A 26,502-nucleotide genomic window follows, 5' to 3' on the forward strand; every position below is an offset into this window, starting at 1 on the left:
AATCCAGACAAAATTGGTCTAATTACTAGAAAAATACTAGGAAATTCATAAACATTTTCTACAGTAAAAGAGGTGCAGTTCACACTAATCGAGGAGCTACCATGCTCAACAGCAAAAGGAAGGAGAGAATGGATGGCGGATTACTTGTGTGAAGCTACAAAAGTTACTTTTCTGTTCTTTTATTCAGTAAATCGCGCCGCCTCCCACGTCAATGCATACGTCGATGCATTTAAATGTAAGCTGTAGTGGCATCTCGTGTACTTTTAGTGGATCTAAAAAATGCTTAACTCTCTTTAAGTCTACAGTGCAATGCCAAAAATGATGTGCTCATGATTTTGATTACAAGATCGGATGCACTTATCGATTGCAACCGATAATTTCCTTCCACGACGGACTTCCAGGTTCATTCTTCTGCCCTTGTATGTTTGTAACGAACACGCATGCCAACTGTCTCCAACGCAGGATTTTCTTTTAAAGTAGCACAGATCATGGCATACAGTGGGTTGGGGAAAGCTGTGCCAGTGGAACTGCGTGTACAATTAGCAATGCTGGTAAGCTAGGTTTCGGGTTCGCTTTTTTAGGAAGTGTTGTGGGTGACAAAAGGATTCAAGGTTGGCAATGTGTCGTGACTTCGTAACGCTGCTACTTAAGAGAAAGGAGCATTTGTGTAAATTATATTATACTGAGGCATGCAGCTATGATTTAACAACTTGTTAAGAGCGTAGGTTACAAAAAGAATAAGAACATTCCACAGCGCCAAGAAATTCTTTACATGACACCTTTCTTGACACAATGATTACGAGGCCGAAGCCGCTCCCATACACTGGTTATATAATAATAAAAATGGAGGTACGTACTAAGTTGATGTCCAAGTACCCCGACTTATCACAAGAACGTTGGCTTAGAACTGAGACGCTTCTCACAGTATTCTTGGAGTTTTAACTTACACACTATGGATCAGTACAATGTGGTACAAAAACAAATTCATGTCGTAGTTTGGGCGCAGGAGCAGTGCATTTAAATTTCTAGAATCATAAAGGAAAATCCAAAGCAAGTTTGGAAGTAGTTGTTTTTGTTTTCTTTAAATAGTAAAGTTTACATGGCCTGAAGAAATACGTGATTTAGATGAGACTACTTTTAGTCCGTCGAATTATTTTTGCCAATACAACCCAGTTACGTCTTCAACTATTGCACTATTTACCTAAAGTTCCATTCTATTCGGTACCTTTTACTGTCTTTGCAATGCCACGGCGTACTAGTGGTACACGTTTGATATGGTTTAGAAATAAACTAACTCATAGTTTAGACCGGAAGTGTGTTTAGCTACGTACGACTGGATAGTTTAGGTACACTGTTCCGCGCATTGATTTTCTGGTGGCATTCATTTAAAGGTTAAGAAAAACGGAGCTACAACTTGAGAACAGAAATAATGTTCTAAAAAGACGAGGCAGGTACATTTTGTCATAAGTATTCCGCCGGTTAGGAAAAGGATGAAGGTAAAGGTAAAAGCATTGGGAGGGATATTGTGGGTGGACCCGAGCTCGGCTCAGCACGGCACGCCAATAAAACATCAACAACAGCAACAATCTCAACAGCAACAGGGGGAAAACAGAAAAACACGAATCTGTCACTCATAAAATGATAATAATAGGAAACAAGAGACAGGAGCGTTCGGTCTGGAGAAGAAATTGTAAAAGAGAGATTCCGTCCGAAGATTAAAAGGATCCAAATCGTCAACAACAATTAATTTTGAAGCATTGGCAGACCGATAGCCCATGTCTGACATGCTACTCAACACCGAGGTAACTACACAAGACGACATTACAAAGTACGTGAGACGCACAGTGTGCGCACACTGGGTGCAATTAATTGTGCCCTTGGTGTGCGATCAGTGCCAACTGTTTGTGCGTATAGGTCACACGGTGTTTGGTCGCACAATACTCTCTCACACGTTTTGTAGGTTCTGGACTTCAAAGACACTTAAACTTGTGATGAAATGTGAAAAATTAGAATTGGGGTCAGACACGGTTGGCAAGCTTTGACAACCTGGATTTGTCCACTCTTTCGCTACAATAATGCTTCCCAACGTGAAAAGTGAAGGGCAAGAAACTGCTCCCCTGGTAAATTGAATGCAACTAAAGATTGTTAGAATGACATTAGAAGAAACACAAAGAAACATCCAGCGAACATATAAAACAACCCAAAAGCAGTAGTTTCGTGCAAAAGAGAGATAGAGTTTGGTAGAGGGACGTGCAGTCCACGTGCACACACACACACACACACTCACACACCTACATAGCACTTGGACATCACTATCAGTGCGTCACTTATGCTAGCGATTGCTTTTACTTATTTGCAGCTTACACCAATTTAACATAGCTACAATTACATGAATGATTTGAGACTTTGAGAATTATCGTCCCAAATATGGGTATCATTCGCATGGCCAAAATGAAGTAAAGGGTCCCCCATATTTTGAAGAAACTCCTTTTAAAGGCGTATAAGTTACAGCCCTGAAAAACAATTAACAAGCGCCAAAAGAGATTGCACTCTGGTTTGACATTCACTGCCACCCCCGCGATTCTTTAAAAAGTTAACCGAATGCGACAAACAAATAATCCCCTCTGAGAATTTTAAAGGTAGAAAGCATTATATGCATACTAAAAAGGACGAATCACACGCTTTCCGTTTAGGCAGTTGCCTGGCTGTGAATGTGAATATGCCAACGTGCCTCTGGAGAGGCGGCGGTTGGTGTTGGTGCTAAACATTTCGGGGATCGCAGTTTTCGTCTAAGACGCCCATCACTTGCTCTTTACTAGAGCGAGTGTGATTTTTATAATATTATAATTACAAGACCAAAAAGGGTAAAATAAAACGTTTTCAAAAAAGGGGGTCGATTATGATAGGTCGAGTACGCATAGTCACCTTTCGCACTGTCGCAGCGTCCAACTGGCGATGATCCAGAGCGAAACCATGAACACGAGAAGAACCGTGCCAGGACAAATCGTCATGAGCGTCTTGATGACGAACCTCGTGTTGAAGTTGATGCGGTTCAGCGCGCCGATGCTCCTGTACATGAACATATTAATCCTGAATTAAGGCTACCTCCTGATGGTTGGCTTGGCGGCACCCAGAAAAAAACACGGCGAAAGGCGTCCCCCGCACCTGGAGCTGGCGTCGGTGAACAGCTTGGAGTGCAGCAGCATCACGCGGCAGATGAGGTACAGGCGGAGGAACATGGGCAGCGATAGGGTTACGTCGTAAGGAACCCACTTGCTGCCGATGTCCCCGCCCTTGTTGGCCAGCTTGGTGGTCCACAGGAAGTAGTACTGGCCCGGTATGGGGTGCACGGCGCAAATGACCAGCTCCACCGTGATCTGCGTGATGCGCTGCCAAGTCATGGCGATCCGCCAGTCGTCCGCGCAATTGTCGATCATGAAGAGCTGCAACAGGCGAGGTGCAGTTGTTAACATTTCGGTCATCACTTGATGACAAAGGGCCATTTTCGTTACAAGAATGTCATCAAACTTGCTGATGACATTGTTGTCACGCCCATGCGATAGGAGCATTGATGAATGTCATTAATTTGTGATGCGACTGTCATCATATTCAAGTCATGAAAACATCATCCGCGGTTTCTCATCAGAAAGCAACCAATTTTCACACGGAATGGACGAGCCGCTCAAAGCAAAGCCACCTGGCTTGTGCCAGTGGGGTGGCTGCCCGTTGTGATTAGCGGGTGTGCTGACAACGAAGGCAGTAATTAGAGGTGTGCGAATCGTTTGAAAACGAATCGAATTAAAACCAGTTGAAAAAACAAGCCAGAGAATAAAAATTTACAAATAGACTGCAAATTGGTTAAAACAGCACTAAAAGAGCCAATTTTACCAGTTTTAGGCATGAAATGTCATATCTCATTCGTATTTGAAATGAGTAAATAGAGATTCGATTCGAGATTGTAAAATGCCACGTCTAAATAAAGTTGTCTTTTCCACATGGGCAAGGGTGCGCATTTTTTTTTCGGGCATGCAAAGTAGATTTCATGTTACTGCATGAAAATTGTGCACTCCATAACCATTCCAAAATCTTTGGCTAAGTTTTGAAAAAAAAAAGGCATTTAGCACCACGGAGGTCTGATTTCAACACCTCGTTCGTCCAATTACTCGCAATCCCTCACTGCAGGCCGAAAGAAACGGCACCAAAGGGCACCGATCGCTGGCAGGGGAGAGGGGGGCCGTACAAAGGGAGGGGGACGCCTGCTTTGTGCCTGACGGAGATAGATGACGCGTATATTCCAATAAATGACTATGCACGCCGCTCCGGCCTGGCTCTAAAGCGGGGGGATAAGGGGGATGTAAGCGATGCGAAGCGATGCGCACCGGGGGACACTATCATTGAAATTGTGTGCAGTCATAGTTTGTTAGCCCTGTTTCCGAAGGCACAGTCAGGTGACAACAGGAAACAGAATACAAAATATCTAAAAAGAAAAAACGACCATCGGCTAAGGACATTGTTGTCCCTGTTAAACAAAAATGTTGTATGAGGTTGGAGAAGCATTGAGTGGGCCAGGGTCAGTGGATTACTTAATATGAGGCCACCATGCCTTAGAACTGGCTTCTATGGAAATACCCTTCTAGGGCACTCACCTGGACTTCGAGAGCGTGGTACGCCACGATCAGGCCAAGGAGCACCACCGTCGACACCGAGATGAGGGTCTTCAAGGCGGTGGAATACGAAGACGCCTGAAACGAATTCGACACTTGTAAACAAGTGAAATATTTAAAAATAAGTTGCCACGCGCTTTCTTATTTTTCCCCAAGAGGCAAAACTTATCCGAAAACCAAAGGCAAAACAAATTAAAATCCCGTTTGATTCAAAACAGTCTCATTGGCTGGGCGCTGAAAACGCCTTACGAGTCAAGGGTAGGCTGTACCGCCAGCCTTCGCTGTTGGCGGGTTGCCTACGCGCCAGGCGCTCTCCACTCCACTGTCAGCGCCGCTCGGCGTTTTCTTACCTGAAACAAACGAGAAAAAAAAGAACATTACAACTGGGTTCAACTTTTCGCAAAGTTTTTATGTTTACAGAAGAGTGCTCTGGTCGCTGGCTGCAGGTTCGAATACTGACAGCCGGTTCGTGGGACACGCGTGTGCAGTCTTGTAAAAGCGGACAAGCAGGGAGAAACGAGATTATCGGTGGAACAAAATGCAGTGGCGGCAGCAGATGAGGCGAAAAGAAAAGTTAGGACAATGAGGCAGGGGCCAACTTTAAACTTCCATTCTTCTCTGTAACAAGCCCTCCGCCGTCTAGACGGACCCCGGCAAGAAAAATAAGAGCGGAAGAACGAGCATTCATTGGACTGTTTAATCAGACTCGACCCATTTGCATGGTCCGACGAGGTTCCGTCGCAAATAACGTGTCCTCGACAACTTCCTCGTCAAGTTGCTTTTGCGAGGCGGCTATTGGAAAACGGGAATTCAGCGGCCCAACGGATACTCTGCAAAGCGGTCTCTCTCTCTCTCTCTCTCTCTCTCTCTCTCTCTCTCTCTCTCTCTCTCTCTGTGTGTGTGTGTGTTCTAGGCAACCAGCGCAGCCTGCCTGAAAAGGTGATTGCGAAGAGTGATCTTGTCAAAGGGGCAGCCTGTTTGATGGGCCCCGAGTAAAGTCGTTTACGAGGCCGCTACACGACAGCCACTACACTGCGTGATCACTCCGGGGGATTAGAACACACTGCGCTTGGGCCTGGAATGTGGGACCGAACGGGCGAAGAAGGACACAGCAGGCGGCGCCTTGGATCGGCCGGGCATTCCGGACATTTCGATGACTTTGAAATAAACACAGCTGCCGCGTTGCCGCGCCACGGAATCTCCGCTCCGCCTTGTCCGGGCTGCTAGCAGAGCTCTCCCGGCCTTGAACAACGTGTCTGGCTCCATTCCGACGCGGGGAAACAGTTTCCGAAATGATGGCCTACAAAATGTGGACCTGTGGACTCGCGCACACAGATTGTTCCAGTGAGGAACCCATAGGTAAAACTAAGGGTTAACAATGCGTCCCCCAGGTCCTCAGAATGACGTCACGCTGGCTCCGAGACTCAACCGGGTTCGCTTCTGTGGAATCGACCTGGTTTCCGGGTTGACCCAGTAACGGCCTTCCCGAACGGAACTTGAATTTTGGCGCGTAGGACAAGCTGCCGGGCGAGGGGGCTGCGGCAAGGCCAGGCAAGACCATCCTTGGTGCTCCGGCCAGCTAGGCCAGAGTCGTTTTCCTCGCTCTGTCTCTCTCGCACTCATGGGGCGTCCCGTGTCGGTGCGAGAGAGACAGAGCGACGACTCTGCAGCCTAGCCCGGCTAGGTGTACGCGGAATCACCGCCTGGCCCGGCGCCAGATCTTCGCGCAGCCATTCATTATCGAGTTGACAATAAGTGGCCCTGTCCAGCCTGGCCCTCGGCCGCCCTCGGCCTGGCCGCCCCAGACTCATACATCAAGTGGACGCGCCGAAAGAGGCAAGGAGGCCGCAACGTTACCGCGCAATTTTTCATAACGGCACAAACACGGCCACAAAGGAGAAAGGCATTTGAAAACGAGGCTGCCTGGCCGTGGTGCTGCTGGCCAGTTTTCGGCCTGGGCCTCACCCACTCCCACCCCACTGCCAGACCTCGCCACACAAACTTGCGGCCAACTTCTCCTCATCAAGACGTGCGGGGTAACTTCGCGCAGGGCACATACTTGGCGGCACTTCACTTGACGACGGAGTGAGTCCTTGTTAACACCAATCCGAGTGGGCAAAAAGGACACGGAAGGAACTGGCGCGTCCCCAACTTATCAAACTCAACGCGGCACCGAATTATCGTCTCACGTGACAGGGGGCAGCGAGGGGCGGCTCCACCTTCACCCGGTGTTTCTCTCAATGCCTCAGCCTTTCGTGGCAATCACTCTCAAGGCTACCATGAATCGGATCGGAACGCCAGGTCCACCCTCTCAAAAACTTACAATCCATTTTAGACATTACGAATAAAAGCAACTTCATTAATACTTCGTTATTAGATGGGTTTTATTTAAAAGATCGACCGCCAGAGAGAGAGAGAGAGAGAGAGAGAGAGAGAGAGAGAGAGAGAGAGAGAGAGAGAGAGAGAGCGCGTCGTGAGTGCGTGGCCACTGGCAGCGTTTCCTTCCAAGCCGCTACTCCACTGACCTAACCGACGCGCGGCCTGTCATACATTAACGCTCTTTTTACGAGCCGTGTTGCACCGCCTGCAAACAACGCCCCAAGTTGCCCCTTTACCGCCGACCTGGCGAAGGCCGTCGCCGCGCACGCCAAGGAACAACATTGTTGCTCTGAGCCGACCAAAGCCCCGCAGACGGCCGCCGCCACCAAAGGCGGTGGATAAAATAATATCGAAAGCCATAAGTTCTGGCGCGAATTATCATTTTGGCGCGCGGCCGTGCCGGCCGTGCCGGCCACCGCCATGAACGCCGTGAACTCTTTATAAGGCTCCCGGCCCGGCGGCCTCGCAGCGGTCATAACCCGAGGCTGCTCCCTCAAGATCACCGCCCCGGAGGCAACGACCGAACGGCGAACCCGGCCGGGCTGTTTAGAAAAGATCAAGATTTACACAAGAGTAAGCCAGACTGGACCAAAGACGGTCAGGGCAGGGAAGAATTTTGATACATTTCAATAAATTTCAGCAACTTTTAAATTTTTGGTGAATTTCGGTGTACAAATTTGGCTGAGTTATTTCCCCTTCAGCGCTGAGAATGAGGGAGTCATGATCAAATTTTGGGTGAGAAATTCTTTATCACTCAAACTTGGGTGATAGTACTACGTAGCCAAGCCGCGTTAACCTAATACACGAAATACACCCTCCCTCACCCAAATTCGGGTGATAAAATATACCTCGCCCAAACTTGGGTACTGATCAAGGCTCTTTCATTCCCAGTGAGTGAGGAGCCTCGGTGTTAACTGTGGTTTGAACACGGCGTGCGACGCCCCTGAACTCTGAAGTAAAGGGTCCCAGGGAAGAATCCGGTGGACCCAGTGTCTTTGTGGCCCGCAGACAACGAGCCTGGCAATGGCTTTTTGAGTGGAACACCCATCGCGGGCGATAGGGGACGACTTGGCGCCGAGTTGGTCTAGAGGAGGGGGGCGGGGCTCGTGGGCGCCACAGAGAGAGTGAGAGAGGGGGAGAGAGAGAGAGAGAGAGAGAGAGAGAGAGAGAGAGAGAGAGAGAGAGGGGGGGGGAGAGCAAGAGAGAGAGAGGAGGCGTAAGGGAGGAGGTAGGCAGACCAAGGACAACCCCTTAAGCTGTAGCCAATTTCACAAGCGCAACTTAGGGCCGGGCCAGAGTGTCGGGTTGCGGTGGTCCCACCGGCCTCCGGCCCGGGAAGAATTCGGCCAAATTCCACGCCTCGCTCCGCCTCGCTTCGCCCGGCCGTCCCTGCAGGGCCCCGGCCCCGCTGAGTCGGCGGCCCTTCCAGGCCCTTCCAGACCCTTCCCTCACCTCGAGCTGCCGGCCCACAGCCCGCCATTACTGCCCCGCATTCGGAGCGCAGGGCAGCCCCGGCCCTCCCGCCAATACGGCGTTTTAAAATATGGTCCAAAGTTTGGTCGATTTTACTACTTTTCGAGGGCCAAGCCGAGGCGCAAGTTGAAGCTAAGCCGACCATGACTGAAGACTGCGGCGAATCTCAGTCGGCCGACTGATTCCGGGGGATCCCTGTCTCTCTCGCACTCACATGGCACCCCTTCGAGTGCGAGAGAGACGGCGCGACGAAACCATCCTTCAGAAGGGAGTCGCCCTTGGAAGTTGCGCCGCACAGTGGGCCAGAAGACTAGTGGAGGCGGTCAAAATGCCGGACGCGATTTGAGCTCCAGAGTCGCTAAATGGGACTCGAACCGAACGTGGGGCCACCAGTCTTCTGGCCCACTGTGCGCCGTGGCGCGCGGCATGCGTCCGTTGGATACTCCTGGCTTCGCCATATTTGAGCTTTCCTTTTTTTATTCGCGACCCAGCCAATCCAGGCCAGCGGGAGCGTAAACTGCGGGCCTCCGCGCCACGATAAGTTCTGCGAGGGCGGCCGCGCCGCGCCCTCTCGCGAGGCTAGGCGGTGATAAAGGGCTGAAAAAGCGGTCCAGGCTCCGGCCAAGCTGGCTATAGGCTTGACAACGCCTGGCAGCAAACGGCTGCAAGCCACTTCTAGGTGCACTGCGGCGGCGTCGGACTGTCTCATAAAAATAGAGCCCAGCTCCGCGTGGCTGCATCTAGGGAGCGCGCCGCCCACGCTAGGTGGCTGCGATAAACACTTCAGAAATTCAGACCACAAAACGCCCGCTTTGGGGAAGGCAGCGGTATGCACTGTTCAAAAAATAAAAAATTGAGGGAATTTTAGGCAAACTTGTTGGGGGTAAAAAGTGGCTCCTATCCTCGCAAAATTCTAAAACCTTGAACGTTTATATTTTGAACGAGTTTCTAAAAGGTATAGTACAATTTTTTTTGGTAGGAACACAAAGCCTTTGGAGATCCACTGAGAAGCTTCCGAACGATCTTTCAGGGTGTTCCAATGCAGTTTTAACAGTGTGATAAAATGTTTTACTTTCAAAACAGTTCTTTTTAGGGTGATACCAGGACGTTGTCATATAACCTCCTGCGGCTGTTCCCCAAACGAAAAAATTGTCATAAATTTCCGAAGATGCGTTGTCGGCTCACGCCAGCAGCGGGGGATGGCTTCCGCGACCACATGTGGTCCATTATGACTCGCCAGAGGCGCTGGAAACTTTGCGAGAAGAAAACGTCCTATGACGAACCGGGGGCGTTATTGCCAGTCGCATCGCGCGTCCCCGATTCTACGCGACCGCACAGTGGGCCAGACCAGTAGAGGCGGCCAAAACTTTAGACGCGTTTTGAGCTCCAGAGTCGCTAAACAAGCCTCGAACCAAACGTGTGACCCCACCTATGGGTTCCTCGTTCGGAGAGCAATCCATTGGTGGGGTCACACGTTCGGTTCGAGTGCTATTTAGCGACCCTGGAACTCGAAACGCAACGCGTCCGGGATCTTGACCGCCTTCACCGGTCTTCTGGCCCACTGTGGACCGACCTCCTGGCCATACTGGCGCGGCGGTCACGATGAGATGCGAAGAGGCAATTTGCCCGGAATCCAAAGCGCAGCATCGCGGCGCGCGCTCAGCCCGGTCCGACAATTTATCGCTTTGTTTGTGTCCCTTGGGGAAACGGATTCTGCCTGACTCTCCCTCCGCGGCCAGGAAGGCCACGGGGCAGCAGCTCTCTCTCTCTCTCTCTCTCTCTCTCTCTCTCCCCTCCACAATGGCACCCCCGCTTCCGCGCCAAAATGACGCCATTCAGACGGGCTTCCTTTTTTCGGGTCTCATCGGGCCGCTCAATTTGGCCCCCGCGACGTCTCACTCCGGATGGGCGCCACAAATATCATCCAATCAGCGGCAATCTGGCAAGGCGCTCACGGGGCGCTCCGTGTGAGTGGGAGAGGAACAGAGCGACGGAAACGACTCTAGGAATCAGTGTGCAGGGGCCACCTGTACCCTCAAGGTGGACTTGACTACCCATGTGCTTCAAGGTATCTTTCAAACGTGTGCTCCATGAGCACGAGCTAAGCTTAGCTCGGCCAGGCCGTGCAGCCTGCCAGACCCGCGGTGAAGAGACCTGAGGCCTGAGGAGGCCACCGCCATCGACGTAACGGTTGCTGGAGCACCGCGGGCCGGCCGACGGGCCATAGCCCACGGGGCCGGGAGGTACCCCAGGGCCGCGGGGCACCGCCGGGCACCGCAGGGCGTAGATTCTGGCTAATGGTTGACCGTTGTGCGGGCCACTGGCCCTGGCCGTGCCCTGGCCGTGCCGCTCGCTCCATCCATCATCGTGTCTCCCTCCATCTCCGTTCCCCGCACATCCCTCTCTATCTCCTAATCCTTATCCGCGCATGACAGCGCGATGACCACGGCCCACGGCAGCCCTGCGGTAGCCCGCCGGTCCCGACAGCCATTTGTCCCCTTTGCCATACACTAGCGCGCTAGATAGGAAAGCCTGTCTCATACTTCCCCCTTTTTTCCCCCGTAGTTTTTCCTTTTGCCTCAACATTTTCCCTCCTATTTACTTCTCAAACCACAACGGCCCGTGGCGCCTTTTTTTCCGTCTGAAGGGTGTGCTTGGCGGGAAGACGAGTGATAGGTCCTCTTCCGGGAAGAACGCAAGATGGACGTGTTTGTCCCGGCCTCCGTCACCTTATGGTTGTCTCGGCCTACATTCAGTCGAAGTCATACACTTCTCTACACTTTCTCTTTTTCAGGTCTGCACTTATGACAGTCTGCTGTTGGCGCATTTCACAGTTCAACTGCCCAAACTTCAGTTTTATCTCTTCAATAAGGACCAGGTACACCCATGTGGATGCAAATTCAATCCGTTCCCATTCTGCGGAACAATGGCGCTCTCCAGTTCAAACACGATTCAACTCATCGCAAAGTCATTTTCGTCCAGTTTTACCAGCGAGCGGATCAAACCGCATCCCTGTTGGTTTCGAAATTGATTCAATTAGTCTCCGCGAAATGGGTTTCCACGACGGCGGCAGTCTGCCGACGGCCCGGTCAGCAAAACCACCGTTTCGCGCGTGTTTGCCGAAGAGAATGGGCCTCTTTTTCATTTCGTGCTTTTATTTTGCCATCGTGCATGTTTGCGCGGGCCGCGTGGACCGCGCAAACTACAAAGGCATTGGGGTGCGCAGTTACGGATTCCAGTTCCGCGCCGCTTTTGTCAGCTGTGACATCGGAGGTCGAAAAAATAAGAAAAACAAAGAAAGGCCTACGAAACGAGACGATAGAGGGCACAGTACTCCGTACGGATGGGGTTTAGCTCGCACCAACGACCTCCATTAATGCTCTCTCCCTCTCTTTTTATTATTATTTGAAGCCAGTCCACACCCCGCGAGATGAAGCGACTGCGGCCACACGGCGCCGCATTGTGTGCTGATGAACACATTCAAAGGGCGTTCTGGCCATTGTGACACGTAGTATAAATTCAGTGCACGCGTGCGGGGCCAACGACAGCCGGAGGTCCGCGACAATGCGACACCTAGGCCGCGCGCCGCGACACGCCGCAGGCACCGCCAGGCGAACGGAGAGGCTTTGCCCTTTTTTTGTTCGTTTCCATGTCACGACCAAGTGTCGCCACTGCGGTGATTTTGAAAAAACCCGTATCCAGTCGGTAAAAAAGGAAAAAAATGTCCTTTTTAAGAAGCTGATTTTGAGAAAGTTAGAATTGGTTGTGCTTTGCGTGGAACTTTAAAATATCCATACATATTTGGTCCTATATTTCTTATCATCACGACACCTCTCGGGTTCGTCGATAAAACTCCGTGTCTTTGAAGGTCGGATCTTGTGAAAACTGTACAAAGCAGAAGCGGTGTAAAATTTTCAAGCAGGAAACCGTCAGTTCACCAGGCATGTTACCGGTCCACGCTGGCCAACTCAAAGGTCTTTCCTTTCCTACTTCGACCTCGAGAAACGACGGCGGGCTACACGCGGGCCAAGTACGTCACGTAACTGCAAATGAATGATCAGCCCCGTCTCTCTCTCTCTCTCTCTCTCTCTCTCTCTCTCTCTCTCTCTCTCTCTCTCTCTCTCTCGTGTCGGCCGCTGCCCGCGAGCGCCGCTCATTCCAACGGATCCAACTGCCAATTACTTTTGTTTTGCAAAATAAAATTGGGGCGTTCGGGTTACCTTCACACGCGCGCGCAAAGGGCTGGGCTGCGGCTTTGCGGCCGGCGGCACCACAGAAATAAAGATAAAAATTTCCAGAAAGTATAAAAAGAGTTTAGAGTTGCAGCCGCATTGCAGCTCCATTTCCACCAGGCTTTTTTATTTTTGTTTTATTTTGGAGTTTTGTTGCACAGTGCGCTTTTTTTAGCATTTCACGCGGCCGGCACCACAACAGGTGCAATCCATTTGCATCGGGAAGCGTCAGTGGATGACGCCTGATGGCCTGAATGCCACGTAATACGTGCACGCCTCTAACAAGCTCCACATAAGGGGTGCCTCGTTTTACCGCGGAGGGGGCGGTGGAGGACAGGAGGAGAGATGGACTAGAGAGAGCGAGAGAGAGAGAGAGAGAGAGAGAGAGAGAGAGAGAGAGAGAGCAGAAAGGGGAAATAATTGGATCCGGGCCGTAATGAGTATGCCCGGCAGGATCACGTCTTGATCGCATTTCGCCCGCGCCAGGAACTACCACCACCCCGATAACGTGGACCGAGATGAAGGACCAGTCGTCTGGACTCCGGGACTCCGGACGACGATGATGAAATATAAGTCCACGCGTTGGCCATAAAGCCTGGAGCCCGGAGGCTTGAGTCCCCGGCACTGTCTCGTCCGTGCCCGACGCCCCACGCCTCTCGACGGACCGTGCCCCTCTCCGGCATGGCGCGGCGCCGCGGCAGCGAGACCTTAAAAGGGCCTTAAGAGCGCCAAAAAGAGGAGGCCGAGTCAAATAAGGGGACAAGTTTGCTCGAGAAGCAAAAGTTGCGCGCGCACCCACGCTCCGTAGACGTTGCTTGCGAAAACAGGCTAATAAATTTTAAAAACGTACTCTTCATGGTTTTAAGTTGAGAATGGAGAGGTCCGGCAAAAAGCACATTGTTGTGCCAATGGCCGCGCAGAAAAACATGGCCGTTGCTGCACGAAACCCGGGGGGAACGCAAAAAAAGGGAGAGAGGATAACTGGGGAATTCGCGGTATCTACTACGGTAAGATAGTCTCAACGGTACCAGCACGTTATAATCAACATGGCGTCGTCACATTCGTCTAAATAACAGTGAGGGAACTCTGACAAGACTGAGTTCGAGAGGGACTCAGATGGGAATCCTGCAGCATTTGAGTCCCTCTCGAAGCCCGCCACAGCTGAGGCTCGGCTCGACTACTGCACTCACGGAGTTTTTGACGGTGCAGGCTGTGCCAGGCTGTGCGTGCCGACACAGGCCGACCAATTAGGCCATTATTACCCGACCCAGGCCCGGCCTAAGGCACCTGAGGCGGCCCGGCCAAGGCCCGGCCAGGGTGCACCGAGCCGCAACAGGTAATACTCCTTGAACAGGTGGCGGCCAGGGGCATTACGCCACCCGTAAATCTCTCCTCGGCGGTGCCGACTTTTATCTCCACACCGCGACATCTAGTTCCCGACGGGGACCACGCGCCCCTTTCGGCATCACCGTGTGGCCGCGGCCGTCAAGCCGAGAGAGAGAGAGAGAGAGAGAGAGAGAGAGAGAGAGAGAGAGAGAGAGAGAACCTATACAGTGCAGCAGCGCCGCCTTTCGGATGCAAATCTCCGAAGCACAGTAGTCGCCCATAAATCCGCGCCGCCCTTAGGACTTACACGCTCCAAATTCCGTGTCAAAATAACTTTCCTCATGAAGTGCCGAGTGGAAAGTTGTTGGCGTCGCGGAGTTGGAAAGATGTAAGCTTAGCATCACATTAGCCCTTTCCACACTCAGACCTCTCGCTCACACACTCTCTCCCTCTAACACACACTCCCCCTCCCCCCCCTCTCTCTCTCTCTGCACATTCGCCACTCTTCGCGCTGCACGCGGGCCGGACGACACTGCCCAGCGCGTACAGAAAAAAAAAAAACAACAAAAAACACGCGGGCCGAAGTCGTCAATTTGCATATCGATTTGGCCGTCACGGCCGTTCATTACTGCAGCGTCGAAACGTGATTTAATTTGCGGTCGAAGTGGCGCCCCGGACTTGTCTTGAACCAAGCAGGTACGGTTCCAGGGGGGAGGCCGTGAGGGCGTCGCTGCTCCTCAACAAGCCGCCTGGAAGGTAGGCAACCTCCTGAACGAGCTGCCTGGAGGGTAGACAACCTCCTGAACAGACCGCCTGGAGGGTAGACAACAAGTTACTCTTTGTAGGTAGGCAACTTTGGGCCTGTGACATCCTAGAGACTGCTTTTGCCTCGTGGTGCGACGGGGGCGAGGGCGAAAACCACTGCATACAACGACCCCTTGGTCCTTGCCGTCCTTGCTCACAGCCCACATTGACCTTCTTGAGGGCCCAGGGCCCAGGGCCGCCCAGGACCCAGGCCGAGGCTCAGGCCCAGCCAGGTGGCGTCGTGGGTCCTTTCCAGCCCTTTCGTGGTGTCAATTGCCACAGGGATTAACGGGCCAAGGGAGCACGGCCCTCAAGAGGGTTCGGGTGAGGTTGCTCCCCTTAAACACCTGCTTGCGCGCCTGCTTGCAAGTCTGCTTGCAAGTCTGATTGCACGTCTAATTGCAACCTGCTCACGCGTGCCTGCGCCTGCTAGCACATGACAACGGCGTTGGTGGACTCTCTGGCGACCCTGTTGGTGCTTGGAAGGGCATGCCACTGCTGGCCGGGGTGCACGGGGTCGAGAGGGGGAAAGTGGTCTCGCATCGATAAATTTACCGCAGCCCAACAGGGGAATACAACACTGGCAAGTTGAAACGCTGCAAATATTGCAATCACACTAAGTGTTCTGTATGTATGTTATGTCTGTGTCTGTAACATAATGCGTGGGAATGTTTCCAGATGGTAACGGAAAATTGTGATTGACATTTAGTGTGTTCCTGTGAAGAAAGGGATCAAATTGATGATTACTCAAAGCAGAAAAACTTCCTCAGGGCAGTAAGAAAGGGACGACCTTCACAAGGGCGAGGCTCGAAAGTCTCTGGTACCGTCTGCTGGAAATTTCCGACCTATAGATTACGGAGGCTTTGCATGGCATCCAAGCGGACGTTCCATTTGATAAGAATGATTTAGTTTGTTGACTGGACAGAAGTTGAATCTCCTCGGCGCTTTCCAGCGAGTGGACAAAAGCGCCACCATCAGCCCGGCGCGGATCTAGCAGATGGGGCAGCGCGGGGCCAAGGCGGGGCTGGGGCCGGGCCGGGGCCCCGGACTTGCCGGGACTCGCCCGGACTTGGCCGGGCGGGGGCGTCGCCATGTCTGTCATTTAAATTTAAATAGAGGCGCCGCTGCGACGCGCTGAGCCCCACCCAACCAAGATTCCTTCCAGCAGACTGGGGGTCCTTTTCGTCGCTCTGTCTCTCTCGCACCCGCAAGCGCCCCGTGTAGGTGCGAGAGAGACAGAGCGACGAAAAAGACTCCGCTGGCCGAAAAGGCGGCCGGTGGCAGCGAGCAGGGCGTCGCGGCGTCGCTGCACAGCAGATAGCAGCGTCGCTAGTTTCGCAGTTCCACCCATTCAGCAACAAGTCTAATTAGATGCAACGCGCAGTCGCAAAACAGCGCCAAATTTTTAATTCACGCCGTTGCCAAAATGGGCCGGGGCCTCTAACGGGGGAGTGTTCTGGCGGGGAAGTACACTATTGAGGGTACCTCCGTCCTGCCTCCGCTGGGCTGCCTCGGCTGGGCTGCCACGGCGAGGCACTCCAGAGAGTCCTTCAGGATCCCCTCGGCCAGTTCCAGCGGCTCCGTGCTAGTTAGGCGGCACCGCGCGGCACCGCCACGGCCCGACCCAAAGCTGCCCCCGCCAAGGAAGGCACCGACCGACACCTCAAACGGACCATCGCCATCCCTGTCCCTCATCGGCGGCTGCAGCCAGAGGCAGCCAGCCTCCAGCAAGGAGTGCGAGAGAGACGGCGGCCTTCGGAATCAGGTGCCAGGTAGCTAGGTCGGCCGCCATGACCTGCTCGCGCGCGCCAAACTTTGAAGCCTCCTTGAAGTTGCCGAACCGCCCCCACCCCTTCCCTCGGGCCTAGGACAACAGTCAGCCCTCCGGGCCCTTCGGCCTAATGCGCTAACTCCGAGCGATGTGTGGAGAGAGCTCCATTTGGGTTTCGGGTTCGGCCCGCCCAGGCCCGCCCAGGCAGGCCCAGGGGACACCTCACCAAGTGCGCAGTCCGCCACAGCAGCCCGCTGCCCCGCGCCGCCAGGGTCGAGAAAATGACTTGTTCGGCTACACACCGCAAGTTCGCACGCTTCCTTTTTTTGTGGAGGGCAAAAAAAGTTTGGCCAATGTCTTGTGAATGTGGATGAGATGGGTGATGGAGAGCTCGCGAAAGGACGTGGCGAGGTGTAGATGAAAGAAGGATATGGCGTGTGAGTGTGTGTGTGTGTGTGTGAGAGAGAGAGAGAGAGAGAGAGAGAGAGAGAGAGAGAGAGAGAGAGAGAGAGAGAGAGAGAGAGAGAGAACGACACGGCCACCGAGGAGGAAATAATCTCGGGCGACATTGCTCGTGAAGCATGTCGTCGGCTGAGCAGCGGGCGGCCGCGAAAAGACGACGCCGTAACCATGGCCACGGGGCAACCGAAAAAAAAAACATCAACAACAACATCGCAACTAAAGAGCCCTGCCAGAGCAAATAGGCGTTTCTTTTTTTCCGTCGTACTGCCGCGCTGTCGAGTGGGGAGTCGTGGCCCGTCGGGGGCCGTGGGGGGCCGTGGGGGGGCCGTGGGGGGGCCTTGGCTCCGGCTTGCGTCCGCAGCGTCGTCAGATGCTAGCGGCCGTATCGTGCCGGGGATCGGGGGCAGGGAGGGGGCTATCTCGCCGATCTGAGCCTGCTGCAGCCTTCAGCGTCAGGCCATGTGCTGAGGCAGCGTCACCGCGAACCCCTAACCCCCCAGCCAGCCGCGGCAGCCGCGGCCCCGGCCCAACAACTCTGCCTGTCCCCACAACACCCGTCCCTAAAGACCCCCCGTCACCCAGGACGCCCCCAAGACCCCCGCACCATCCCAAGATACCCCCGTCCGCCAAGGCGTGCGAGGGCCCCCGCACACACACACACACACACACCGCCCCCAAAGACCCCCTCCCTCCTCCGTTCCCACAAGCCCCGTCCCCCGGAAATACCTCCCTCCACGATCCCTTAGCGACCTCCCTTCCCCCTTCCCCCTCGATTCGTCTTATTGCCCGCCGACCGCATTAGAATGACATGCAACACGTCATGCAAAGATGAAAAATCTGTTTTTTGCGGTGACGGCGGCGACGACGGCGGACACAAAAAGGGGGCGCGTCGAGACGTGAGGACCGCAGCGCGCCGCGCCGAGGCGTTGCTCTTGTTATTTTTCCAGCCCCTTTTCAGTCCTTTCCCATTTATTTCATTTTCTGACTGATGAGTTTCTATTCCGATGATGCCGGAGACGGACAGATGGTCACTCTGCAGACGGCAGGGCAAGCCTCGGAAGCAGGGAATTTAATGTCTGTCATCGCGTGGACGGAGAGCAATTGCACATCAATCGTTTTTTCCGCGTTGAATCAGTTTCAGATGTCAAATGTCGACGAGGCGGCACGGCAAAAACGGAACCTGGTTTTCCCAGGAAGCCTAATGGTAGAGACATAGGCGATTCCCAGGGAGTTCCCGGTAAAACCACAACCGTTTTTACCATGTGCTACTGCAATGGCAAGGTCAACCCTTTGACGCCTTTTTCTACTTTTCCAATAATTTTTTTTTCGTATTCAATTTCAGCGCATGCACGTATGCATTGCGGGTCGTGCTGGGAGGCACTATGTTAGGGACACCAGGTTGGCGCGAGTGTCAGCCCCGCGTTCGAGCCGAGCGGAGAGGACGCCAGGGCCGAGCCGAGCCAAGCTGAGCCGAGCTGAGTCACACCGAGCAGCCGGGCAGGGCCACGCTGGGCCGAGCCACACTGAACAGGGCACCGCCGAGGAAGGCACGGTGAGATACAGGCCACGATATATGGGCGTACTCGGCACGAGCCCCATGCAAGGGCTCTCTCTCTCTTCCCCTTCCCCCTCTCTCTCCCCCCTCTCTCATTGCCGCTTAGCAGGCCGCCTCGCAGAGCGCCACAAAAAATGACTCCATTCCAATCATATTTGCGTGCACCGCAAAATTCCCCGGCCAGCAGTGACGCAACGCTCCAAATTCCGGGCGGCGAAATACTTCAACTTTTCCTCGTCCGTCCCTGCTGCCTCTTTTCTGTCCGCCCTCCGGCCAGCACCCCTTTTACAACCCACCGAACTGGGCCGTGTCCATCTTGGTTCGGCTGGTGTATCAACAAAGTATCACGGATAACGCGCCATGCTGGGGGCGCTGGGGGCGGGGCGGGGTCCATGTGTTGGGGCGAAGGGGGTGGGCGAAACTGCGTTGGAGTTTTATGTTGATTGCGTCCTGGAGCCTTGCGGTCGGCACGTCCTCAAACCCTCCAGCCCCCTCCAGGCCTTCCAGCCGAATACCAGGCCTGGAATGTGCGCGCGTCATTCGCTGCTCAAACAAGAAAAACAGTGTCGCTTCCAGATTTGCCGCATGGCCGTTTCAGCCAGCGCCGCACAGATTCAAAAACGCGTTCGTGCGTTCGCAAACTGGCTAAAGGTCTGTTGAAACCCAACAGCGCTGATGATAGCTCACCTTGGTGTAGACGCCGGCGCTGCTCAGCTCGTTCTCGATGACCATGATGATGATGCCGAACATGCCCATGACCAGAGCGTAGTCACTGATCCTCTTCCGTTTTTCAAACAACGCCTTCCGCCGCCCCAGCCGGTACCCCACGTTGGGCTTGTGCTTGCCGCCGCTCTCTGCTCCTGGAACCAAGAGGGTTCCCACCTCAGGCACCGTCGAGCAGGCCAGCCATTCTACACTCGACACTGTTAAAAAAAAATCTTACTCGACGACAACCAACAATAGTCTACTAGTAAATGAAGGAAAAAGAAAACGTCAAGAATTAGTTTGTGCTGGAGATAAGAAAGCTGAAATGCATAAAGCCTCTCGCGTCACAAGGGCCCTCCTTTCAGCCCATTTGAATTAACATCCCCAGATTCCCCGGTGACAAAACAGCAACAGCATTCCGTGCGCTTTTTAATTCATTCAGATAGTCCGCGGGCCGTCCACCACGATCCATCTTCTTTTAGACAAACAAAAAAAGGGCAGATAAACCTCTTGCCAAGATAAGACACGGCATAATGGCTCAAACGCCACCCGGGCCAACACAATTTTCTCTTATTCGAGGACAAGAGACGCCGAAAAATAGGTCCCGCTCGTCACTGTCCTTCCTCTTTCCTCCGTCTCCCCCCTCCCCTCCCCCAACCCCTTGTCCATCTCGCCTCCCAGCTGACCTGCAACCCTTTTCCCTCCCCGCCTCTGCGTCTTCGCCCCCTCCCCCCACAACACACACACTCCATAAGAGTGCGCTTCAGGCCCTGTGGTGCTCATATCATTCATGGCGCTCCTGACCCCTCCAGGCCCCGAGGGGGCCATCCCCCGCATCGCGCCCCTTCCATGTCCATCACAGCCTTGGCCATAGGCACCATAGGCCGACTAGGCGCCCCCCTTTCATCTCTACAACAGTCAAGAGATTAGAGCACTCGAGCAACACTCGCTCAAGAGTGTCCTGCAAACTGTGGAGCCCCGGCCGTCCGTGCTTCTGAGGTGGGCGCCGGTGACTTTAAAGTGAAGGTCAGCAGCAGACCTGTTTGGGCACCCTTAGCTCGACCGCCCTAGAGTATTTACGGAATCAAAATGCATATGGTGATGTCAATGGCTTGTTTTTCAGGTGAGGAACCCTTCGGTACCATCATGTGTTTGGTTTTGGTTAGGGTTCTACGGGGCTAAGGACGTTTTGACCGGCAGCCAGGAACCTCGGGGGAAACTCATGTAACGGTACTCGTTCACAGGCTTGTACCAATGTGTAAAAAAGGCACCACTCTATTTTTAGATGTCAATTGTCCAAAAGTACGAGTTAATTACGACACATAAGCAACTTTAACTACATGTTTCCGGTCAGCATAGTCGATCCTGGCTTCCGGTCGAGACCTTCTCCGGAATACCCCATTGGAAGACGACAGAGCTCATAAAGTGACTGGAGTTTCGTATCCTGAATCAAGTTTCTTCACTTCTGGCGAGAACCACAGTTCGGCCGCTGTTCGCGCAGCTGGCGACGAGAAGGGTGCTACTCACCCGTAGAGCCGAGAGAACCCTGCATCTTGATGAGCCCTCCTCCTAGGCTTCGCTCCTCCGTGTAGCGAGGGTAGTCCGAGTGGACCCCCACCAGCGCCAGCCCCGCCTCCCCTTCGCCCTCCTTCATGGCGCCGGGGATGGACAGTGTCGACACCGGTTTGCGGAGCTGCAACAAAACAACAACAAAGATAACAACAAAGCACAATGCGGCTTTTCAACAAAGATAGGGGCGCATGCGTGGCAGGGTCGCCAACTACGATTAGGCGCCAACTTGAGAATGGCGGTGAAAAACGGGGCAACGTGACGGCAGCACTTTGTCGCACACGAGCCGCTCCTCCCCACGAGATTCGTCATTACAATTAGGCCAAGAGCAACAATGGAAAAATAAACGACTGTCGTCGCCATTTTTTTTTCCGGCAGTCTGCCATTCCATCTGACAAACTGAGGAAACGCAAGCAAGACGACACCGTTTCCAAAACAAAGGCGGCAGGCTTATTGTGTCAGCTGTACACACAGCAATGCTAAAGTCGCGCCAAAAAGAACAAATTGTTTGCAGAGCGCTGCAGCGGGACACACCTTAGGGGACACAGGCGGCCGAGAGCTGTGGCACTCAGCTTCGTCCCGGGTTCAACTAAAAAGCTAGTATTTTCGCCCCAAACTCACTTGCAACGAACTTGCGAGTACAAAATGTACTGGTTGCACTGAGAAAACCGCACAAACTATTTTAGGACTTACAAAGAAAAGTAGCTTATTATGACAAAATATATTGAGCATACATAAGCGTATTAAGAAAATACTTCGTAATTTACGAACTATTTCTTCGTATAACAAAGTAAATTAGTTTGTACTATATATGCTCAAAATACTTCGTAAGGTTTCAAGCACGTGGTCGATACTTCGAGAACGATAACCGATGAAGGCTCGCAGTCGGCGTAAAGCGAGACCTATATCAGCGATGACGCCAGTCTAGGCGTAACATTTACGCGTTCCGAGATGGAAACCTCATAAATGTTGAGTTCGTTACGACCGACGCGTTCGCACTCAAAGGGAGCGGCATTTCGACTGCTGTTGGCTCATTCCGAGAGCCGTCTTCGTCGCTCTGTCTCTCGCACACTCATGGGGCGTCCCTGATTGGTGCGAGAGAGACAGAACGACGACGCTCGGAGTCAGTGTGCGGCGCAGGGCAGCCTGCTATTATCACACCCATAGATGGGCCCTCCTGGGCCTTCCAGGGGAACAAAAGAGCATTATTGGCACAAGCCAGGAGAGCACCCTCCCAAACTCTATTCCCCTTGGGATTGAAAGCGAAAGGAAGCAATTTAATCACGCCGAGTTGGCTCTCGAGTCAGACATCGCGATAAGCGTCAATGATTCACGCTGGATTCTGCGTCAATTTCTGCGAAGCAATTCTAACACGCCACCATTTTCTTCGTTGTTACGAAACAGATGCGTCATAGGTTTTTAAGAAAGTATGTGCTCAAAAATAAGCAACTTTCTTTTGGGAGGTCTGAAATGGTTTGTATGGTTTTCAGAGTGCTGCAGTGGGCTGCATGCGAGTCAGTTGCAGCGGAGGCAAAGGAAACAAACATTCCGGAAAGATGAAAGGAAATCCCGACGGAGGAACCCCCTCTCTGGGATCTCATCACTGCGCTGCAGTCCGTATATATGTTTTGTTATTTGGCAGTCCAAATCACATGCCCTGGTATAAATAATCTTACGACCCGAATCAGCAACGAGGGACTCGGCGGCCAATCCGGAAAGGACCCCGGGGCGGCAAGTGGAAGGGTGGGGGTGGACAGGGTGGCCTCAAGTCAAGTCTAAGTCCAACTCCAGCGCACGCCCCACCACACCCCGCCCCGCCCCGCCCCAACCCAGCGACAATAAAAGATATTGACGAGACCCCCGCGGACCCGAGGAATAGCTGGGGACTCCACTTTGGCCCCACGGCCACCACCACGTCGGTCCAGGAAAGGGCGGAACGAGCCTGGAGAGAGAGAGAGAGAGAGAGAGAGAGAGAGAGAGAGAGAGAGAGAGAGGAGAGAGAGAGAGAGAGAGAGAGAGAGAGAGAGAGAGAGAGAGAGAGAGAGAGAGGCAGGCCCAGAGACCGATAGAGAGATATGAAGCCGCACCATGTTGACAGTCGCATACTTATTGCGGTTCCGGTCAATGAGGCGTGAGAATTATGGTCAACATGGATTGAGGACGGCGGCCGAGTCATGGGAGAGGGAGAGAAAAATCCGAATAAAGCGGCAACCGGATATCTGGGCTTGTGTGTGTTCGTGTGTGTGCCGGATAATCGTGCCCCGGTATCTGGTGGCGGCACGGTTTATTGCAAAAGACGACCGGGCCAACAAGACGCGGGCCAATCCGAAAACCGTTTACGGCACCGACACGTACGAGTCTCAAAGCGATTTCTCAGACACAACGGCGACGCCAATAAAAGTGACTCGGCGGCCCTTTTCGGTGGGAGGCGGGCGCACGCGCGTGCGAGTGAAAAAACGCGGCGGGGTGACGTAAAAACGATAAGAGGGCGAAAGGCGTGGGGGACAGGGAAGGAACGAGCCGCCGTGGCGCGCCAGGTGTGGACAGCCCGGCCCGGCCCGGCCCGTCGCAGACGTGAGTTTAGGGAAGTGCTTTGGGGATCGACGGAGAGGGATCCGTGTGCGCCGATAGGAGGAAAGGGGGGGGGGGGGGGGGCTCTGCAGACGTGTATACGAATAGGGGTTGGACGGGCGGGCCTACGTTCCGTAGGCGAGGCCGTGCCGGCCGTGCCGGGCGTGCCGCCAGCCCGGTCCAGTACCGCATACCATTTTTCGGCCGAACAAAGTGAAGTGAAAAGTGGGCGGAGAGGGGGGGGGAGGGGGGAGGCCGAGGCAACTCTCGTCTCGGGAGGTGTAGGGGAGGGGGTTACTGCCGAGCCACTACTACCACTCTGGCTAAGGAAGCCCCGGAATGGGTCCCCGTGTAGGGCAGCCTGCTCCGCCAGTGCTCCGCCAGTGCTCCGCCCGCTTGGCGGCCGACGAGACAAAGCGCCAGCCGGACAGACAGACAGCCCGGCGCCCTGCAGACGGGCTGCCGACGACACCGCAATGCGGACGGCAATCACGTGCCGTGTCAATACAAAACGGCGCCGAAAAAAACAACAAAAACAAAAAAAATATTCCACGTCGACGCGACTTTTTGCTGTCGTCCTTCGTAATGACCTGCAAGAGGGCGTCGCGGCGCCAAGGCCGCCGAGGCCGTCAAGGCCACTGGGCCCTTCATCAAGGAGGCGCGATTCTACGGTCGGCCGGCCGGCACGGACCGCGCCTCGCCACGCCTCGCCGAGACTTGTGGTAATTTTGCCAACTAGTGTCAAAGTTGGCGCGCTGCCTCCGCATTTCCGGTCCGGACCGGAAGTTGGGTTTAAAAAATTGAAAGAGGAAAATAGGTGGAAAACAAGTTGGGCTCTCTTCCTATAGGGGGCTCGGCCGTGGCGACACCAATCCGTCGACTCGTTCCAAAAGCACGACACTCCGTCCAATTAAACGGCATTTGCCCCCCACATTTGCACACTGCCCCATCCGCAGAACGGCGGCCGCCGCGCCGCGGCATCCTTTAGATCCTTTGTCAACGCAGAATTCAATTTTCGAAGCGAAAGACAGAGGGGGAAACACAAAACAAAAAAAGAGGGGCAAGGGCAGAGAGACTCTCTGCTTCGTCTGCGGCCCTGGTTGGCTGGCAGCCCTGGCTGGCGGCGTGCTCGGCCATGACGCCGTTCGGAGGACCCGCAGAGCCTGGCAGAGCCTGGCAGAGCCGAACACTGCGCTCCAGTCTGCCAGCGAAAGGAGGTAAAAAAGAAGGGGAGAATATGGGGATGAGAATCACCCCGTGTTTTAGCGCGATAGCGTATATTTTACTGCATACTCACACTCACACACAAACACACGCGCGCGCGCACACACCTACACACACACACACACACGCACGCACCAACACACACCAGAAAACCGACACTAGAAACCACACAAGCACCTCTCTTCCTCCCCCCCTCTCTTTCTCTCTCTCACACAGACACAGAGGCACCGACGAGGCACAATGCGGCGAAACTGCTGCAGTGCTAGCCAGTGTCGCAGATAACAGGGGGTTGTCGACATGGCGTCGGAATGACATAACGTGGGCCCGGTCCTCCCCGGCCGGTCCGCCCCGCGGGAATAGTAATGACAAGGAAAAAGCACGGCCAAATCAGCAGGCGGCACGCAGGGCCACGCACAGGTCAAAGCGGGGCTGCTGCGGCAGGAGAGTGCCAGAGAGAGAGAGAGAGAGAGAGAGAGAGAGAGAGAGAGAGTGGGACGGGGTGAGGCGCAGACCAAAACTCAGGCCAGAAAAGCGAAAGGAGACTGAAGAATACAAGCCAGTAAAGCAAGGGAGGGGCAGGGACGGGCAAGGGGACAGCGAAGGAAGGAGAAGAAAAATCGGGACGCGCGAAACTTGTGATCATCTTTTCTACGCTCTGTTCTGTTCCCCTTGCTTCGCGAGCGCAACTTTGCATATTTCTCACCCTCGACCGCATTCATGGTCAGTGTGACGGTCCGGCCAGGCCTTCTACAGTGGGCAAGAAGACCGACGCAGGCGGCCAAAACTCTAGACGCGTTTTGAGCTCTCGAGTCGCTAAACAGGACTCGAACCACACGCATGACCCCACCGATGGACTCCTGGTTCGGAGAACCATCTATTGGTAGGGTCACACGTGTGGTTCAAGTCCCATTTAGCGACTCTGGAGCTCGAAACCCGTCCGGGATTTTGGCCGCCTCCACCGGTCTCCTGGCCCACTGTGCCCCGGCCGCCTCGGCCTCGCGCCTCGCCGCCCTGCCACGGCAGTGCCACGGCAGTGCCACGCGGATTCCCAGGGGCTGTGTTGGACTCACAAATACCGGCTCGGGAATAACAAGATCGAAGAGGGAGCCAGTGGCGCGGCACAAAGTGCATTGTCCTCGAGGTGGGGGGGCCTGCCCCGTACTTCGCTCTGCCTCTCTCGCACCCCTGCAGGTCCTACGGGCCCTGCGGGACGGGTGCGACAGAGACAGAGCGAGCGCATAGTCAGCCTGCAGCCTGGGCCGGCCCAGCCGGGGCCCAGCAGCGTCAAAGGGTCGGTCAAGACGACGACGTCGCGGGGGGTGGGGTGGGGGAAAAGGGGGTGGGGGGGTATAAGAGCCGCCAGGGGACGGGCCTCGATAGGCCCGGCGCGCTGCCTAGCCGCGCCAGCCGAGCCAGCCAAAGGCACCAAAGTCGGAATGCTAATTTTTCTCCCTCGCGCCGCTCTGCGCCACGCCGCGTTCCCGCCGTCGGGGAGCGATAAGCGACGTACTCGTGAACCGTGAACGCCATTTAATGAAAGCGTCCTAGAGCGTCCCCGCTCTCGGAGAACCAAGTCGATGGACTGGATCATTTCATGCAGGTTCGGAATGCAGCGCGTATGCCGCTCTGTGTGTGTTTGAGAAAGAGAGAGAGTAAGAGAGAGAGAGAGAGCCTAGATGCAGAGCACTGCTAGAGTATGTGTGAGCGACACTGGTGCCATGAGCTGACAATCATGGTGGCCGCGTCCAGGATGTTAGTGGCAAGCGC

The 26,502-nt window shown here is 54.1% G+C and overlaps 1 protein-coding gene across 4 annotated transcripts in view; it reads right to left on the minus strand.

Moving 5' to 3' along the window:
- LOC117644434 (small conductance calcium-activated potassium channel protein) overlaps window positions 1-26,502 on the minus strand; it is a 138,057-nt gene that overhangs the window by 6,181 nt on the left and 105,374 nt on the right. For 3 of the 4 annotated variants that reach the window (XM_034383921.1, XM_034383922.1, XM_034383924.1), the window contains 5 exons: window positions 20,899-21,064; window positions 19,354-19,526; window positions 4,647-4,742; window positions 3,166-3,443; window positions 2,926-3,069 (listed from right to left, as the gene is read on the minus strand). In XM_034383921.1, coding sequence (XP_034239812.1) covers window positions 2,926-3,069; window positions 3,166-3,443; window positions 4,647-4,742; window positions 19,354-19,526; window positions 20,899-21,064 — 857 coding nt within the window. The remainder of the gene's footprint in view (window positions 1-2,925; window positions 3,070-3,165; window positions 3,444-4,646; window positions 4,743-19,353; window positions 19,527-20,898; window positions 21,065-26,502) is intronic. The other variant, XM_034383923.1, reaches the window with a different exon arrangement.

The sequence above is a fragment of the Thrips palmi genome, unplaced genomic scaffold (genome assembly GCF_012932325.1).
Source record: "Thrips palmi isolate BJ-2018 unplaced genomic scaffold, TpBJ-2018v1 HiC_scaffold_18, whole genome shotgun sequence".
Lineage (NCBI taxonomy): Eukaryota > Metazoa > Arthropoda > Insecta > Thysanoptera > Thripidae > Thrips > Thrips palmi.